At 48.4% G+C, this 16691-nt stretch overlaps 1 protein-coding gene across 1 annotated transcript; it reads right to left on the reverse strand.

The window, feature by feature from the left end:
- Window positions 1-1417: 1417 nt before the first annotated feature.
- Window positions 1418-7009, reverse strand: CYP1A2 (cytochrome P450 family 1 subfamily A member 2). The gene is made up of 6 exons (XM_011756985.3): window positions 6179-7009; window positions 5452-5572; window positions 4910-4999; window positions 4518-4641; window positions 3506-3592; window positions 1418-1909 (listed from the first exon to the last, which is right to left on the reverse strand). The coding sequence occupies exons 1-6, from the start codon at window positions 7007-7009 to the stop codon at window positions 1612-1614; spliced, it is 1551 nt and encodes a 516-aa protein (XP_011755287.2). The 3' UTR covers window positions 1418-1611.
- Between the last annotated feature and the right edge of the window lie 9682 nt (window positions 7010-16691).

Genomic DNA, 16691 nt, shown 5'->3' on the forward strand with positions numbered 1-16691 from the left:
AGTCATGCGTTCTGCCTTTTGAGAATGGGACGGGGGGATCCCCATCCACCCAACTGGGTTTGGCCCCTGAGACTGGATCCCTTTCTCCTTGTTCCCTTCAATTGTTCAAAAACTTTGGTCAAACAACATGAAGGGAGAGAAGAGAGAGGAGTGAAGGAGGTGCCTATCAATGACTGAAGAGAGCACAGACCTAGACCTGGTCTCAGGACTCAAGCACCAAGGGCTTACTGACACACGCCACAACACACATGAGCCTTGAAAACATTGTGCTAGGTGAAAGAAGACAGTAACAAAAGACCACTCATTGTGTAATTCCATTTATATGAAATGTTTAGAGAAGGCAAATCCATAGACACAGAAAGTAGATTAGTAGTTGCCAGGGCTGGTGAGGCAGGGGAGGAAGGCTAGGGGGAAATGTGGAGGGACTGCTAAGGGGTGCAGGGTTTCTTTTAGGGGTGATGAAAATGTTCTAAAATTAATTGTGGGCCAGGCGCAGTGGCTCACACCTGTAATTCCAGCACTTTGAGAGAGGTCGAGGCGGGCAGATCACTTGTCACCTAGGAGATAGAGGAAGACTCCGTCTCAAAAAAAAAAAAAAAAGGCTGGGCACGGTGGTTCACTCCCGTTAATCCCAGCACTTTGGGAGACTGAGGCGGGTGGATCACGAGGTCAAGAGATGGAGACCATCCTGGCCAACATGGTGAAACCTCATCTCTACTAAAAATACAAAAATTAGCTGGCCATGGTGGCACACACCTGTAGTCCCAGCTACTTGGGAGGCTGAGGCAGGAGAATCGCTTGAACATGGGAGGCGGAGGTTGCAGTGAGCCGAGATTGCGCCACTGCACTCTAGCCTGGCAACAGAGCGAGACTCCATCTCAAAAATAATAACAACATTAAAATTAATTCTGGTGATGGTTGCACAATTCTACACTAGAAGTCATTTGACACTTTAAGAATGTGAATTAGGCTGGATGTGGTGGCTCACACCTGTAATCCCAGGACTTTGGGAAGCCAAGGCAGGTGGATAACTTGGAGTCAGGAGTTCGAGACCACCCTGGCCAACATGGTGAAACCCCATCTCTACTAAAACTACAAAAATCAGCCAGGCATAGTGGCTCATGCTTGTAATCCCAGGTACTCGGGAGGCTGAAGTGGGAGGATCACTTGAACCTGGGAGGTGGAGGTTGCAGTGAGCTGAGATCACGCCACTGTACTCCAGCCTGGATGACAGAGTGAGATTCTGTCTCGGAAAAAAAAAAAAAAAAAAAAAGAAGGTGAATTATATGGTATAAGAATTATACACACACACACACACACACACACACATATATATATTTTTTGAGACATGGTGTTGCTATGTCACTCAGGCTCTTGACTAATTTTTTTTTTTTTTTTAATAGAGACAGGGTCCCACTATGTTGCCCAGGCTGCCTTCCAACTCCTGGGCTCAAATGATCCTCCAACCTTGGCCTCCCAAAATGCTGGGATTACAGGCCCTGCACTTGGCTAAAGCTGCTATTTTTTAAAAAAGAAAGGAGGAGAAACAAGGGCTGAGTCCCCGTGGTTGGCCCCCACTCGCTCCCTGGCCTCAGCATGGTGGCGTCTTCTTCACTTGATGGAGAAGCGCAGCCGCGCCTGGAAGTGTTCACAGCGGGCGTGCTTCATGGTCAGCCCGTAGATGGGAGTCAGGTCGACTTTCACGCCCGGCGGCACGCTGAACTCCAGTTGCTGTAGCAGGATGGCCAGGAAGAGGAAGACCTCCCACTTGCCCAGGACCTCCCCGATGCACCGGCGCTTGCCCAGGCCAAACAGCATTATCTTCTCACTCAAGGGCTTGTTAATGGTGGTGCCTTCGGCGGTGAGGAACCGCTCCGGCCGGAACTCAGATGGGTCCCCCCACAGCTGCCTGCAAGAGGAACAGAGGAGATAGGACTTCAGGGCTGGGGAGGCCCTGGGAGGAGGGGCCTGGGGAAGGGACTTCTGTTGAGATCACAAGTGTGAGGACATGTTGAAAGCAATGAAGGGTAAGTGGGAAGGAACCAAACTGAACTTTGATGCTTATTTCTTTTTTCCTTTTTCTTTCTTTCTTTTTTGTTTGTAGACAAACTCTGGCTCCTATAACCCCGGCTGGAGTACAGTGGTGCCATCTTAGGTCACTGCAGTCTCTGCCTCCCCAGCTCAAGCCATCCTCCCGCCTGAGCCTCCCGTGTAGCTGGGACTACTGGCACCACATCCGGCTAATTTTTGTGTTTTTGTTTTTTTCTTTCTTTCTTTTTTTTTTTTTTTGCAGAGACGGGGTTTCAGGGATCTCAGACTCATGAGCTCAAGCGATCCACCTTCCTTGGACTCCCAAAGTGCTGGGGTTACAGGCATGAGTCACCACACCTGGCCTGATGCTTATTTCTTTTACAAAGCTCTCTCTAAAATGACCAGCCTTAAAGATAGTGCCTTTTAATATTAATTTACTTTAAATAATGCTTTATCTAAAAGGAATTTAAAGAAGAAAAACAGGCTGGTTTTGGTGGCTCACATCTGTAACCCTAGTACTTTGGGAGGCTGAGGCAGGAAGATCCCTTGAGCCCAGGAGTTCAAAACCAGCCTGGACAACATATGGAGACCTTGCCTCTATTTAAAAATTAAAGTTAAAAAAAAAGCAAAAAAAAAAAAAAAAAAAAAAAGCAAAAAAGAAAAAGAAAGAAAGAAAGAAAGGAAAGAAAGAAAGAAAGAAAGAAAAACATACATCTCTTCATCCTACTGAAAATATGCCTCCCAAAGGGCCTCAACAGTATGTCCTGGCTTATGTTTATTGTTTTGGAGTAATGATGACTAGCATAAACATTGATAGCGTTTTCACACTCAAGTGTCCCAGTGTAGATGGTAAATTATATGGTCCCCCTACCCATACACCAAAGTGAGGCTTTCCAAAGAGAGGTCTCTGGGCCATTCACATCAGAATCGCCTGAGGCACCCCCCCTTAGACACCACAGTAGAATCCTAGGGGAACCATCAGCTGTTACAAACATCTTGGTTGATTTTTTTTTTTTTTTTTTTGAAGCAGGGTCTCACTCTGTCACCCAGGCTGGAGTGCAATGGCACGATCTCGGCTCACTGCAACCTCTGCTTCCAGAGTTCAAGCGATTCTCCTGCCTCAGTCTCTGGAGTAGCTGGGATTATAGGCACACCACCATGTCCGGCTAATCTTTTTCTTTTTTTTAAATTTTCAGTAGAGACAGGCTGGTCTCGAACTCCTGACCTCAAGTGATCTGTGTGCCTCGGCCTCCCAAAGTGCTGGGATTACAGGCATGAGCCACCGTGCCTGGCCATCCTGGTTGATTCCTGTGCACTAAAGTTTGTGAAACCTTTGTAAATATTGTCACTTACAGCAGACTATATAGCAACTGAGGTTCCCTCCTTTCATTATATAAATGGTTCCTAGCGGGGACGAACAGCCTTCCTGACTGCTGAACCTGCACACATTTTTCTGTGAGGGGTGTGTACTCACGGGTCGTGGTTGACCTGCCACTGGTTTATGAAGACACAGCATTCCCTGGGGATGTAGAAGCCGTTCAGTGTTGTGTCCCTTGTTGTGCTGAGGGAAGAGGGCACTGTGAGACTCAGGGCTGGAAAGCTGGGGTGTGTGTTGTTCCTACCTCCACCCCATCCTGATAGCCTGCCCACTGCCATCTCCATCCCTACACTGGGAGGAGAGGGGAGGAACAGGGAAGGGGTAGAGTCATCCTCCCTCTTCCTTGCCTCCTGTTCTTTAACTTCAGCAAGTATTTACTAAACTTCTCTTTGTGTCTGGCTGTGCACTTGGCTGTTCTCTGGAGCCAAGAAACAGGCAATTTCAGATAAATGTTTTTCTATTTTCTATTAAAAAAGAAAAAAAAAGCAGCAGGCAGCCTGGGCCAGCCCTGGGGAGTTTCTAGCCTGGCTGGGGATTTAGGCCTCTTACTCTAGGAATAACTGGAACAACATTTGGGCAGACGTAAATGCTCACTAACTCTCTTGACATTGTTAAAATTCCGGGGCATGACCAAGTGCTGATGGCTGTAAGTCCTATAAGACATCAGGAGTGAAGCTGTGCCAGCTGGATGAGTCAAAAGGCTTCTGGGGAGAGGAAGCTCGCATCGGCATTGACTTTGAGCAAGGGTAGGATTCTGGTGGTCAGAGAAGAGACTAGATGGCATTCCAGGCAGAAGGTTCAGTGTTACCAAAATTGGAGGCCAGTAGGGTCATGCTTGTGAGGCTGAGGCCGACCTGGCTGGCACAGAGGGCACTGGGAGGGAGGGAATATGAGCAGAAGGGAATGAGCGCTGAGATCACAAGTGGAACTTTCTCCTGAGAGCTGGGGGTTAGATTATGTTTGGACTGGATGGGGGCAGACTGAGGCTGGGATCTGCGTGGAATGAGATCGGGAAGGAGATGCTGAGCCAGGGCCAGGGCTGAGAAGCCAGGAAGAGGAAATATGGCAAGGACTTCAGAGGTGGGAGGGCAGAACCAGCAGCCCTCACCTATGGGGGATGGTGAAGGGGACGAAAGAGGAGTGTCGGAAGGTCTCCAGGATGAAGGCCTCCAAGTAGGGCAGCTGGGGTCTGTCAGAGAGCCGGGGTCGCCGCCCCCTGCCAATCACAGCATCTGTAGAACACAGAGGACAAGCAGAACTCATGGGCTGCCCTAACTGCCCCATGAATTGTCCCCTCTTATATCCCATGTCACTCTATGTAAGACTGTCTATTCACAAGTCTGCGACCCCACTAACCTCCCACATCTTCTAGGCAAGGGTAGGCACTACTGTGTTCCCAGGGCTTGCACACAGTAGGCACATAACAGGTGTTTGTAGACTGAACACACAAACTGGGTCTCAAGGCTTCTCCTGGCCATAGGGTTGGGGGCCCCCATGTACCCAGCTCCTTCTGGATCTTCCTCTGTATCTCGGGCTTGGTCACAAGGTACATGAGGCTCCAGGAGATGGCTGTTGCAATTGTGTCAAATCCTGGACCGTGTAGGGTAAGGTGAGGAAGGAAGGAAGACAGAAACAAGGAAACCATCATTTCCCAATTATCTACTACGCGTGTACCCAGCATTAGCTTTCTCTCGCCCTAGCCCGTGAGTTTCCTGAGGACAGAGGCTGGGTCTTTTCAACATAAACTTGAGATACAGGTTTCAGAATTAGCTGCCAGAATTACAGGGGCCTAGACTTACAGGCCAGAGAACACTTTATTGTTCAGATGGGGAAACTGACGCCTAGGGGAGGAGGACTTTGCTGTGTCTCCACTGGGAATTGGTGGCACAGCCAAGGCTCAAACCCTGATCCTAGGGCATGTCTCAGGATGTTGCACCATCTGGTGTAGGGTTGGCGGGTTGTTTGATGGACTGAGGGACTGGGCAAGACTGTGGGTGAACAGCAGGCATTGTTGGATGGAGGGGCAGGGTTCTGGCTCCTACCTGCTCCGAAGATGTCATTGACAGGGTTGACAATCTTCTCCTGGGGGATGAGGTTGCCGCTGGCTCTAGGCCCCTTCTTGCTGTGCTTGAACAGGGCACCCGTGATGTCCTGGACACTGTTCTGAGGGAGCACAAGCTTAGAGGTACCCCTGGCACTTCCAAGGTCAAAGGCTGAACATTGCTCCACACCCCTTGCCTGTCCGTGGGGGCTACTCCTCCCACTTGGTCTCTAGGCAGGGGGCTGCAGCTCGCAGCAGGAGCTGGTAGCAGCCCTGGGTATGACGTAAAGTGTCATTTTATGCCCCATTGACCCTTCTTCCCAATAACCCCAGGGGTCCAATTTCAAAGGAGGAAAAGGTTAGTGTGAACACAGGGAAGCAACGTGGCACCAGAACTGAGGATTTGCCTCTGTTGGGATTCAGGTTTCTGCAGAATGAAAGCTTTCTCACTCATCGGCCCCCCACATTGCAGGGCTCTGCTAGGGCCCCATTTCCAGGACTTTTTTCTTGGGGGCTTTGAGGAGCCCTGAGAAGGGGGCTTCAAGGATGAGGAAACTGAGGCCCAGAGAAGGGGAAGAGTTGACTCTAGGTCACACAGCTGGTCTGAGGTATCCAGAGCCTTCCTAGGCCTTGGCAACACAGCAGCTGTGTGAGCATGCTAGAGCTGGGAGGGAGGGGCGTACCCAGGCCCTGCAAGGTGCCCCTCGCCACCTGCACCCCGGGCTCACCTTGTCAAAGTCCTGATAGTGTTCCTGGACTGTTTTCTGCAGGAACCGCCGGAACCTCTGGTTGAAGGCCTTGAACCTCTGCAGGGCAGGGTTGGGCAGGTAGCGAAGGATAGGGAAGAAGTCCACGGGGTTCCCGGAGGAGGCACTCTCCACGAACTCATGACTGTTCTTCACAAGGCTGAGCATCTCATCACTGCTCTCGGGGAAGTGCTGTCCGAAGCACATGGCACCGATGACGTTGGCCACCGACACCACCACTTGATTGTAAGGGTCGAAGTGCCCAGGCCCTGCCATCAGCTCCTGCAACCTGCTGATCAGGGCCTCAGCCTCCTTGCTCACATGCTCCTCCAGGTAGCAGGAGGATGAGGAGGCTGGGTCCGAGGCGATGGAGAAGGTGTTGAGGGCGTTCTGGGCCAGGCGCCGGCGGGCAGCCCACACCGGTCCAGAGTCTGGGCTGAAGGACATGCTCTGGCCATCGGTGATGAAGGTGAAGCTGTAGAGGTCAGGCCGGCCCTTGAAATCGTCGCCCTGCCGCACCAGGGCCTGCCGGATGGTATCCAGGCCGCTCAGCACCAGCACGGGTGTGGAGCCAATGCGGATCTGCAGCACGTCTCCGTAGAGCTGGCTCATCCTTGACAGTGCCAGGTGCGGGTTCTTCCCCAGGGTCAGCACATGCCCGAGCAGGGGCCAGCCCCATGGCTCTGGTGGACTTTTCAGGCCTTTGGGGACCCGAGGCCTCGAACCCCTGAGCACCCAGAATACCAGGCAGAAGATGGCAGAGGCCAGGAGAAGCTCTGTGGCCGAGAAGGGAACAGACTGGGACAATGCCATCTGTACCAACTACAGGGAAAAAGGAAGGAGGGACCAGGCTGAGGGTTGAGATGGAGACATTCATTCATTCATTTCCTCAGTCATTTGATAAACACTGATGTGTGTTCTGTGCTTGGCTCCCAACTGGATACCAGAATGACTAAGATTCATCTACCATGTGTCCTGTGCCCCGGAGCTCACCCTTTGAGCATCACAGAATCTGAGAACTGGCAAGAAGCCTCAAGATTCCCAGCCTGAACCCTGGCTCTCTCCTCCACCCATCCTCTCAGTTAGTTTCTGCTTCTGGAGCTGGAGTAGAGGCAAGTGACCACCCCAAAACGGGGAAGCCAAGGACAGCACCCTTGTCAGCCCCTGGCACAGCATGCATGCTGGGCATTGTGCCAAAGGGTCCCTGCCAGTGCTGGCTTTCTGCTGATACCTTCTTTTTTTTTTTTTTTTTTTGAGATGGAGTCTGGCTCTGTCGCCCGGGCTGGAGTGCAGTGGCTGGATCTCAGCTCACTGCAAGCTCCGCCCCCCGGGTTTACGCCATTCTCCTGCCTCAGCCTCCCGAGTAGCTGGGACTACAGGCCCCCGCCACCTCACCCGGCTAGTTTTTTGTATTTTTTAGTAGAGACGGGGTTTCACCGTGTTCGCCAGGATGGTCTCGATCTCCTGACCTCGTGATCCGCCCGTCTCGGCCTCCCAAAGTGCTGGGATTACAGGCTTGAGCCACCGCGCCCGGCCTCTGCTGATACCTTCTACACACCCAGGGGACTGGGAGCTCCCCCTACCCAGTGACACTGAGGAAGCCAAGGTCCCAGGGCTGATTCAAATAGCCTGTGATGCCCCCTTCCCAGGGCACTCTTTATCAATACCAGGAAGGGCATCTCCTCCAGGGATGAGTCTCCATCCTCTCACAGTCTTGGAGGTTGAGGTTGGGCTGCAGCCAGGGCCAGGGCTGCCCTTGTGCTAAGGGGGAAGCCCTCCCCATCTCTCTCCTTAAAAATGGCTTAGTCCAAACTGCTCATTTAAAATGGGGAAACACAAGTCAAGAGCTGAGTAGCAAAACCTGGAACCCAGGCCCCCTACACCTAGCCCAGGCTCCCCATCTTTCTGTCTCCACTAGCTTCCAAGTTCTATAATTGGGGATCCCAGAGATTGGAAACTGGTCCCAAGAAAGGTACCTGTAGAGGCAAGTGCTTGAGATTAGCAGAGTTGTAGTGGCTGGTCTGGAGCTTCTGGCTCTAGGTGAGTGGCCTTTTTATAAACACCATCCCCTATCGGATTGGCCTGGTTGTCCTGGTCGCCTAATATCAAAGCTGGATCACTGAACAAAGTTGGAAGGATCAACCCTTGATCTTGGGCCATGATCCCTCAGCTCCACCTACTACCCAAGGCCCACAGTGACTCTTTGGGGATAGGCCAGAAGGGGTGCTGGGTCCCTGGGGATGAAGGTACAGCTTTCTTCAGGGTTCAGGGTAGGGAGCCTATTTCTCTGAAGAGTAGGGTAGGGTCTGGGAGTGGGGGTTAGGCCTTTGGACTGATCTGGGCTTCTTTCCCATACACACATGAGGAAGAGCTCTGCCAGGGCACTCAGTCTAGACCAACCAGGCTCACGGCCCCTCTCCAGAAGGATGTTCTTCTGTATATCCTCCAACAACCTGCAAAACCAGACAGTAAATGGGCATGTTCCAGCCACTCCTGATTTTCAGCCCAAGTCCCCAAGTGGCAAGGAAGAGATGATAAGGATTTTGCATACTACAGAGAGGCCTCCCTCATGCAAAAAGACTAAGAGACATAACCAAATGCAATATGTGAACCTCGATTGGATGCGGCATTTAACCAAAAAAAATTTTTTAAATTTACAAAAGGCATTTTGGGGACAATTGGGGACATGTGAGCATGGACTGGAGATTAGATGATATTCTGGAATAAATGTTAATTTTTTTAGGTGTGAACAGAGTGTCATGGTATGTGGGAGTGTATCCTTATTCTTAGGAGATTAATGCTGCAGTGTGGAAGTGTCAAGATCCCTGCAACCTCCTTTTGAATGATTCTGTTAAAAAAGGTACACCTTTAGGCCAGGCGTGGTGGCTCACATCTGTAATCCCAGCACTTTGAGAGGCCGAGGTGGGCGGATCACCTGAGGTCAGGTGTTTGAGATCAGCCTGGCCAACCTGGTGAAACCCCATCTCTACTAAAAATACAAAAATTAGCCGGGCGTGGTGGCGCGTGCCTGTAATCCCAGTTACTCGGGAGGCTGAGGCAGGAACATCGCTTGAACCCAGGAGGTGGAGGCTGCAGTGAGCCGAGATCGTGCCACTGCACTCCAGCCTGGGTGACCGAGCGAGTCTCAGTCTCAAAAAGAAAAAAGTACACCTTTAAAAAGTATAATTGGATTGTTTGTAACTCAAAGGTTTACCCTTGCTTGAGGGGATGGATACCCCATTCTCTATGATGTACTTATTTCACATTGCATGCCTGGATCAAAACATTTCGTGTACCCCATAAATATATACACCTACTATGTACCCATAAAATTTTAAAAAGTATACCTATCAATCAATAAATCAAGAGAAAGTAGATATGAGAAATGTCAGCTATTCATGGACTTACGTGCGGATATATGGTGTTTGTTATACTAAAGGAGTCTTTAATATGGACCCAGATCTCAGTCAGGTCTAAGAGGAGGATGAGGGCAAGCCTTAAATTGGATGTGAAAAGGAAGTTTTCTATCTTTTTTTTTTTGAAGATACAGAGTCTTGCTCTGTCACCCAGGCTGGGGTTCTGTGCCACAGTCATGGCTCACTGCAGCCTAGACCTCCTGAGCTCAAACAATCATCTTGCCTCAGCCTTCTGAGTAGCTGGGACCACAATCACAGGTGTGTGCACCATTCCTGGCTAATTTTTTAGTTTTAAACATTTTTTTTGTAGAGAGGAGGTCTCACCATGTTGCCCAGGTTGGTCTTGAACTTCTGGGCCCAAGCAATCCTTCTGCCTTGGCTTCCCAAAGTGCCGGTATTACAGGTGTGAGCCACCGTGCCCAGCATGGATGTGAGAGGGAAGTTTTGATTTAGACATGAGTGGGCTTTTATTCCTGAAAATGAGAAAACTGTGGGATCAACCTGTGAAGATGCCAAGGCACATGGTTGGGGAATCCAATAGAGGAACAGAGCATTTTGGAAGACCATGAATGGGAGAAGAGGAAGGTTGTTTCCTGTCTATATCTCCATTGGGTTCGGATGGCTCAATGAAAAAGGTTAGGGTTTGAGGTTAGGCTCAGTTGTATAGAAAATGGACTTTTTCTTTCTCTCTGTCTGTCTCTCTAATTAACTAAAGTCCATGGTTTACTTAGATTCCCTTGGGTTTTACCTAATGTCCTTTTCCTGTTCCAGGACCCATTGGATATCACATGACATTTAGTCATCATGTCTCTTTGGACTCCTCTTGGCTGTGACAGTTTCTCAGGATATCCTTGTTTTTGATGACCTTGATAATTTTCAGGACTACTGGTTGGATATTTTGTAGGATGCCCACTATTGGAATGTGCCTGATGTTTTTCTCATGGTAAGCCTGGAGTTATGGTTTGTTGGTAGGAAGACCTTGGAGGTAAGGTGCCATTCTTGTCACATCATATCAAGGTTACATCCTATCAGTATGACTTACAGGTGTTGATGTTGACCTTGATCACCTGGCTGAGGTAGTGCGTGTCAGGTCTCTTCACTGTAAAGTTACTCCTTTCCTCCCTTTCCATGCTGTACCCTTTGGCAGGAAGTCACTATGCACAGCCCACACCGAATGAGTGGGGGGTTATGCTCCTTCTCCTTGGGGAGGGATTATCTCCATAAACTATTTGAAATTCTCCTGTGTGAGAGACTATTTATCTTTTTATTTTTAATGTTTTCTTAAAACTTAAAAAAATTAAATTACAGGGTACAATATAGAAAAGTGCATATGTCAGCTGGGCCCGGTGACTCACGCCTGTAATTCCAGCACTTTGAGAGGACGAGGTGGGAGGATCACTTGAGTGAGGCCAGGAGTTCAAGACCAGCCTGGCCAACATAGTGAAACCTCATCTCTACTAAAAATACAAAAAAAATTAGCTGGGCGTGGTGGCGCACACCTGTAATTCCAGCTACTCAGGAAGCTGAGGCATGACAATTGCTTGAATCCGGGAGGCAGAGGTTGCAGTGAGCCAAGATCGCACGACTGCACTCCAGCCTGGGTGACAGAGTGAGATTCTGTCTCAAAAATACCTAAATAAATAGAAAAATGCATATGTCATGTATAGCTTGATCATGTGTAGCTTGATGAATTTTTGCAAACGTAACAAACACACATATAACCAGCTCTAATAAAGAGACATCATGAGCACCCAAGAAGTCCCGTTGTGTTCCTTTCTCAAGGGTACCCATGACCCCAACGTCTATTGCATGAATTTGTTTTGCTTTTTGTTGCATTTTATGTAAACGAGATCAAGTCATATGTACACTTTTTGGAGGGGAGCCAAGGAATTTTACAAAACTAATAGATTTTTTTAGAGCAGTCTTTGGTTTACAGAAAAACTGAGTGGAAAGTATGATGAGGGAGGTAAAAGCGCCCATTTGCCACGCCCACCCTGCAGTTTCCCCTATTATTAACATGTTGCAGTAGTGTAATATATTTGTTGCAATTGATGGGTGAATATTGATACATTCTTGTTGTTGTTTTGAGACAGAGTCTCAGACCTGTTGCGATGGCTCACACCTGTAATCTCAGCACTTTGGAAGGCTGAGGCGGGCAGATCACTTGAGGTCAGGAGTTCTAGATCAGCCTGGCCAACATGATGAAACCCCATCTCTACTAAAAATACAAAAAATAAGCCGACCGTGGTGGCGCATGCCTGTAGTCCCAGCTACTCGGGAGGCTGAGGCAGAAGAATCATTTGAACCCTGGAGGCGGAGATTGCAGTGAGCCAAGATTGCACCACTGCACTCCAGCCTGCGCCACAGAGCAAGACTCGTCTCAAAAAAAAAAATAATAATAATAAAATAAAATAAAGAGAGACAAAGTCTTGTTTGGTTGCCGAGGCTGAAGTGCAGTGGCACAATCTCAGCTCACTGCAACCTCTTCCTCCCAGATTCAAGCGATTCTGGTGCCTCAGCCTCCCGAGTAGCTGGGATTACAGGCACACACCATAATGCTTGGCTAATTTTTGTATTTTTAGTACAGACGGGGTTTCACCATGTTGGCCAGGTTGGTCTCAAACTCCTGACCTCAGGTGATCTGCCCACCTCAGCCTCCCAAAGTGTTGAGATTACAGGTGTGAGCCACCACGCCCAGCCTTTGATACATTATTATTAACTGAAGACCATAGTTTAAATTAAGATGCACTTTGTGTTGTACAGTTCTGTGGTCCCCCACCTACACTTTTTTTGTTGTGGTGAAATAATATACAAAACATACCATTTAACACTGTAGGGCCAGGCATGGTGGCTCACACCTGTAATCCTAGCACTTGGGAGGCTGAGGTGGGAGGATTGCTTGAGCCCAGGAGTTCAAGACCAGCCTGGGCAACATAGTGAGACCCCATCTCTATTAGACATTTTTTTAAATTTACCATTTTAACCATTTTAAGTATACATTTCAGTGGGCAGTGCATACTCTTGTGTCTGGTTTCTGGTTTCTGTTACTTAACATTCTTTTTTTATGAGACTTATTCATGATGTTGGGCATAGTTATAGTTCATTCTCATTGCTGCATGGTATTCCATTATAACATGAGTACTCAACACCTTATTCATTCATTCAATTGTTGATTGATACTTTGGTTGCTTCCTCTGTTGGGCTAAGATGAGCCCTGCTGTCAGGAGCATCTTTTTTTTTTTTTTTTTTTTTTTTTTTTTTTTTTGAGACAGTTTAGTTCTTGTTGCCCAGGCTGGAGTGCGATGGCGTGATCTCAGCTCACAACCTCTGCCTTCCGGATTCAAGCGATTGTCTTGCCTAAGCCTCCCAAGTAGCTGAGATTACAGGCTACCATGCTCAGCTAATTTTGTATTTTTAGTAGAGATGGGGTTTCTCCATGTTGGTCAGGCTGGTCTCAAACTCCCTACTCAGGTGATCTGCCATCCTCGGCCTCCCAAAATGTTGGGATTACTGGTGTGAGCCACTGCACAGGTCCAGGAGCATTCTTGAACATGCTTTTGAATGCATGTTTGCTGCTCAGGCTGGAATTGCTAGTTCATAGGATAAGTGACTGTTCAACAATAGTGGATTCTACCAAACAACTTTCCTGGCTGGGCACAGTGGCTCACACCTGTAATCCCAGCACTTTGGGAGGCTGAGGCAGGCAGATCGCTCGAGCTCAGGAGTTTGAGACCTGCCAGTCCAACATGGTGAAACCCTGTCTCTACTAAAAATACAAAAATTAGCCGGGTATGGTGGTGTGCACCTGTAGTCCCAGCTACTCGAGAGGCTGACACACAAGAATCACTTGAATCCGGGAAGTGGAGAAGGTTGCAGTGAGCCGAGATAGTGTCACTGCACTCCAACCTGGGTGACAGAGTGAGACCCTGTCTCACAAACAAGCAAACAAACCAAAAAAACCTCCAACTTTCCTAAGTAGTTGAACCAGTTTATATCCCCACCCGCTGTGTATGAGGGTCCAGCTGCTTCTCATCCTCACCACCACTGGATGTTTTCTTTCTTTTTTTTGAGACGGAGTCTCGCTCTATCACCCAGGCTGGAATGCAGTGGCACAATTTCGGCTCACTGCAGCCTCCGCCTCCCAGGTTCAAATGATTCTCCTGCCTTAGCCTCCCGAGTAGCTGGGATTACAGGTGCCCACCACCATGCCCAGCTAACTTTTGTATCTTTAGTAAAGACAGGGTTTCACTATGTTGGCCAGGCTGGTCTTGAACTCGTGACCTCAGATGATCCACCTGCTTCAGCCTCCCAAAATGCTGGGATAGGTGTGAGCCTCTGCACCCGGCCACCACTGGATATTTTCAATCTTTTTCATTTGAGCCACTATGAAGGTATGTTGACTACTTCCCTTTTAAAAGTGCTTCAATATTCCCCAGAAATTTCAGGATAAAACCAACTCTTTTGCTTAGCACCCAAAGGCTTCAGCAGAAGTTCCTGTTCACCTCTCTGGCTCTGTTGGCCCCATGTCACCCTTGCCCCCACCTTTACTGTCTTTCTCCAAAGCTGATCCCTTTGCTTGAAACCTTCTCCCCACCCTGCATTCCCTGGCCACTTTGGCTCATCATTTTATACCCTGCTCAGCTGTCACCACACTGGCTGGGTCTCAGCTCCCCCGCAATTGAGTTCCCACAGCCTCCACACTGCCCTCCTTAGCAGCATCCATAACACTGTCTCCCCTCTGGACTTTGAGCTCCTTGAAGGTCAAGGCAGCCTCTGCCTTTCTTCCTGTCTCTAGTCTCCAATGCAGGGGCTGGCACACAGCCACACAGTTGGCCCTCGTATCTGTAGGTTCCATGGATTCAACCAACCACAGATCAAAAATATTCGGAAAAAAAGATGGATGGTTGCATTGGTACTAAGCGTGTACAAACTTACTTTTCTTGCCATTATTCCCTAAATAATACAGTATAACTAACAACTCTTTTTTTTTTTTTTTTTTTTGAGATGGAGTTTCACTCTTGTTTCCAAGGCTGGAGTGCAATGGCGAAATCTCGGCTCACCACAACCTCTGCCTCCTGGGTTCAAGCGATTCTCCTACCTCAGCCTCCTGAGTAGCTGGGATTACAGGCATGCGCCACCATGCCAAGCTAATTTTGTATTTTTAGTAGAGATGGGGTTTCTTCATGTTGGTCAGGCTGGTCTTGAACTACCGACCTCAGGTGATCTGCCTGCCTTGGCATCCCAAAGTGCTGGAATTACAGGCGTGAGCCACCACGCCCGGCCAACAACTCTGTATATAGCACTTACTTTGTATTAGATACTACAAGTAATCTAGAGATGATTTAAAGTATAGATTATATGCAAATACTATGCAAAAATTATATGCAAATATTATGCCATTGTATATCAGGGACTTTGGCATCCATAGATTTTGGTATCCATGGCTAGGGGGGAAGGTCCTAGAACCAATTCCCCATAGTTACTGAGGAGCACCTATTCAGAAAAACATTTATTTTATTTATTTTTATTTTATTTTACTTATTTATTTATTTATTTATTTATTTATTTATTTATTTTGAGATGGAGTCTCACTCAGTTGCCCAGGCTGGAGTGCAGTGGCGCGATCTCGGCTCACTGCAAGCTCCGCCTCCCGGGTTTATGCCATTCTACTGCCTCAGCCTCCCGAGTAGCTGGGACTACAGGAGGCTGCCACCACACCCGGCTAATTTTCTGTATTTTTAGTAGAGACGGGGTTTCAGCATGTCAGCCAGGATGGTCTCGATATCCTGACCTTGTGATCTGCCCGCCTCGGCCTCCCAAAGTGCCGGGATTACAGGTGTGAGCCACCGCGCCCGGCCCAGGAAAACATTTATTGAATCAATTGGTGTTCACAAGTAAGAATGCTCACCTGCACAAGAGTTTTAGGAAGACTCTGCTTGAGGCCATTTCCTGCATTAGTTTTATGGAAACTGCAAGGAATAATACATTAAGATTTATTGAGCACCTGCTATGCCCCGAGCTCTGTGCTACATGGTTAACACCAACCATCTCTGTTTTAGCTTTATAGCCACACTATGAGGTGAATACTAGTTTTTTTGTTTGTTTTGTTTTTTAAAAACGGTCTCATTCTGTTGCCCAGGCTGGAGTACAGTGGCACGACCTTGGCTCATTGCAGCCTTGACCTCCTGGACTCAGGTGATTCTCCCATCTCAGCCTCCCAAATAGCTGGGACTGCAGATGCATGCCACCACACCCAGCTAATTTTTTGTATTTTTTTGCAGAGAGAGTTTCACCATGTTGCCCAGTCTGGTCTCAAATTCTTGGGCTCAAGCAACAAACCCACCTTGACGTTGGGATTACAGGCGTGAGCCACGGCGCCTGGCTTAATTTTAAGTTTAAATAGCCACACAAAGCTCTAAGGTTTCCTGCCCCCTAATCCTTCCAATCCACACTCCACACTGCCACTCAAGTGAAGTCTCTGAAATAGCAAATCTGAGCATGTCAGATCCCTAATAAAAATCCCTTGGCAATTTCTTCAGGCATTCAGAAGAAAGCTTGAACTCCTCAGCTTAGCATGTGAGCCAGTTCCTACTGTCTCCTCTCACCTCATTTCCCATCCCTTCCTCCTCACACAATTTTCCCACCAGCCAGAGGGGACAATTTCTCTAGTTTTCTGTCTTTATGCGTGCACACGTGATGCTCCCTCTGCCTGGAACACCAACCTTCTTTCCAACCACTTCTTCTTCATTCAGTAAACACCCTCGAGGACATGCATTGCTTTTAGGTTAGAGATACTTACTCATACTGCAATATTATGATGCATTAATAACAAAGCATCCTCACTTCTCCATTAAAACAAGTCCTTCAACACTTGGTACCAAGCCCACCTCCTCCAGGCCCTACTCTGGTCAGAGCCTCCTTCCTTGGACATGTCTCTTTCCTGGTATGACACCAAGATGCCATATTGCTTTGGTTTTACCTCCCTCTCCAGCTTGTGAACAACTGAGGCACACTATGTTTTATTCATTTGATTTTTTATTTAGAGTCTTGCTCTGTTGCCCAGGCTGGCATATATTGGC

This window comes from Macaca nemestrina, chromosome 7, assembly GCF_043159975.1.
Source record: "Macaca nemestrina isolate mMacNem1 chromosome 7, mMacNem.hap1, whole genome shotgun sequence".
NCBI classification, from domain to species: Eukaryota; Metazoa; Chordata; class Mammalia; order Primates; family Cercopithecidae; genus Macaca; species Macaca nemestrina.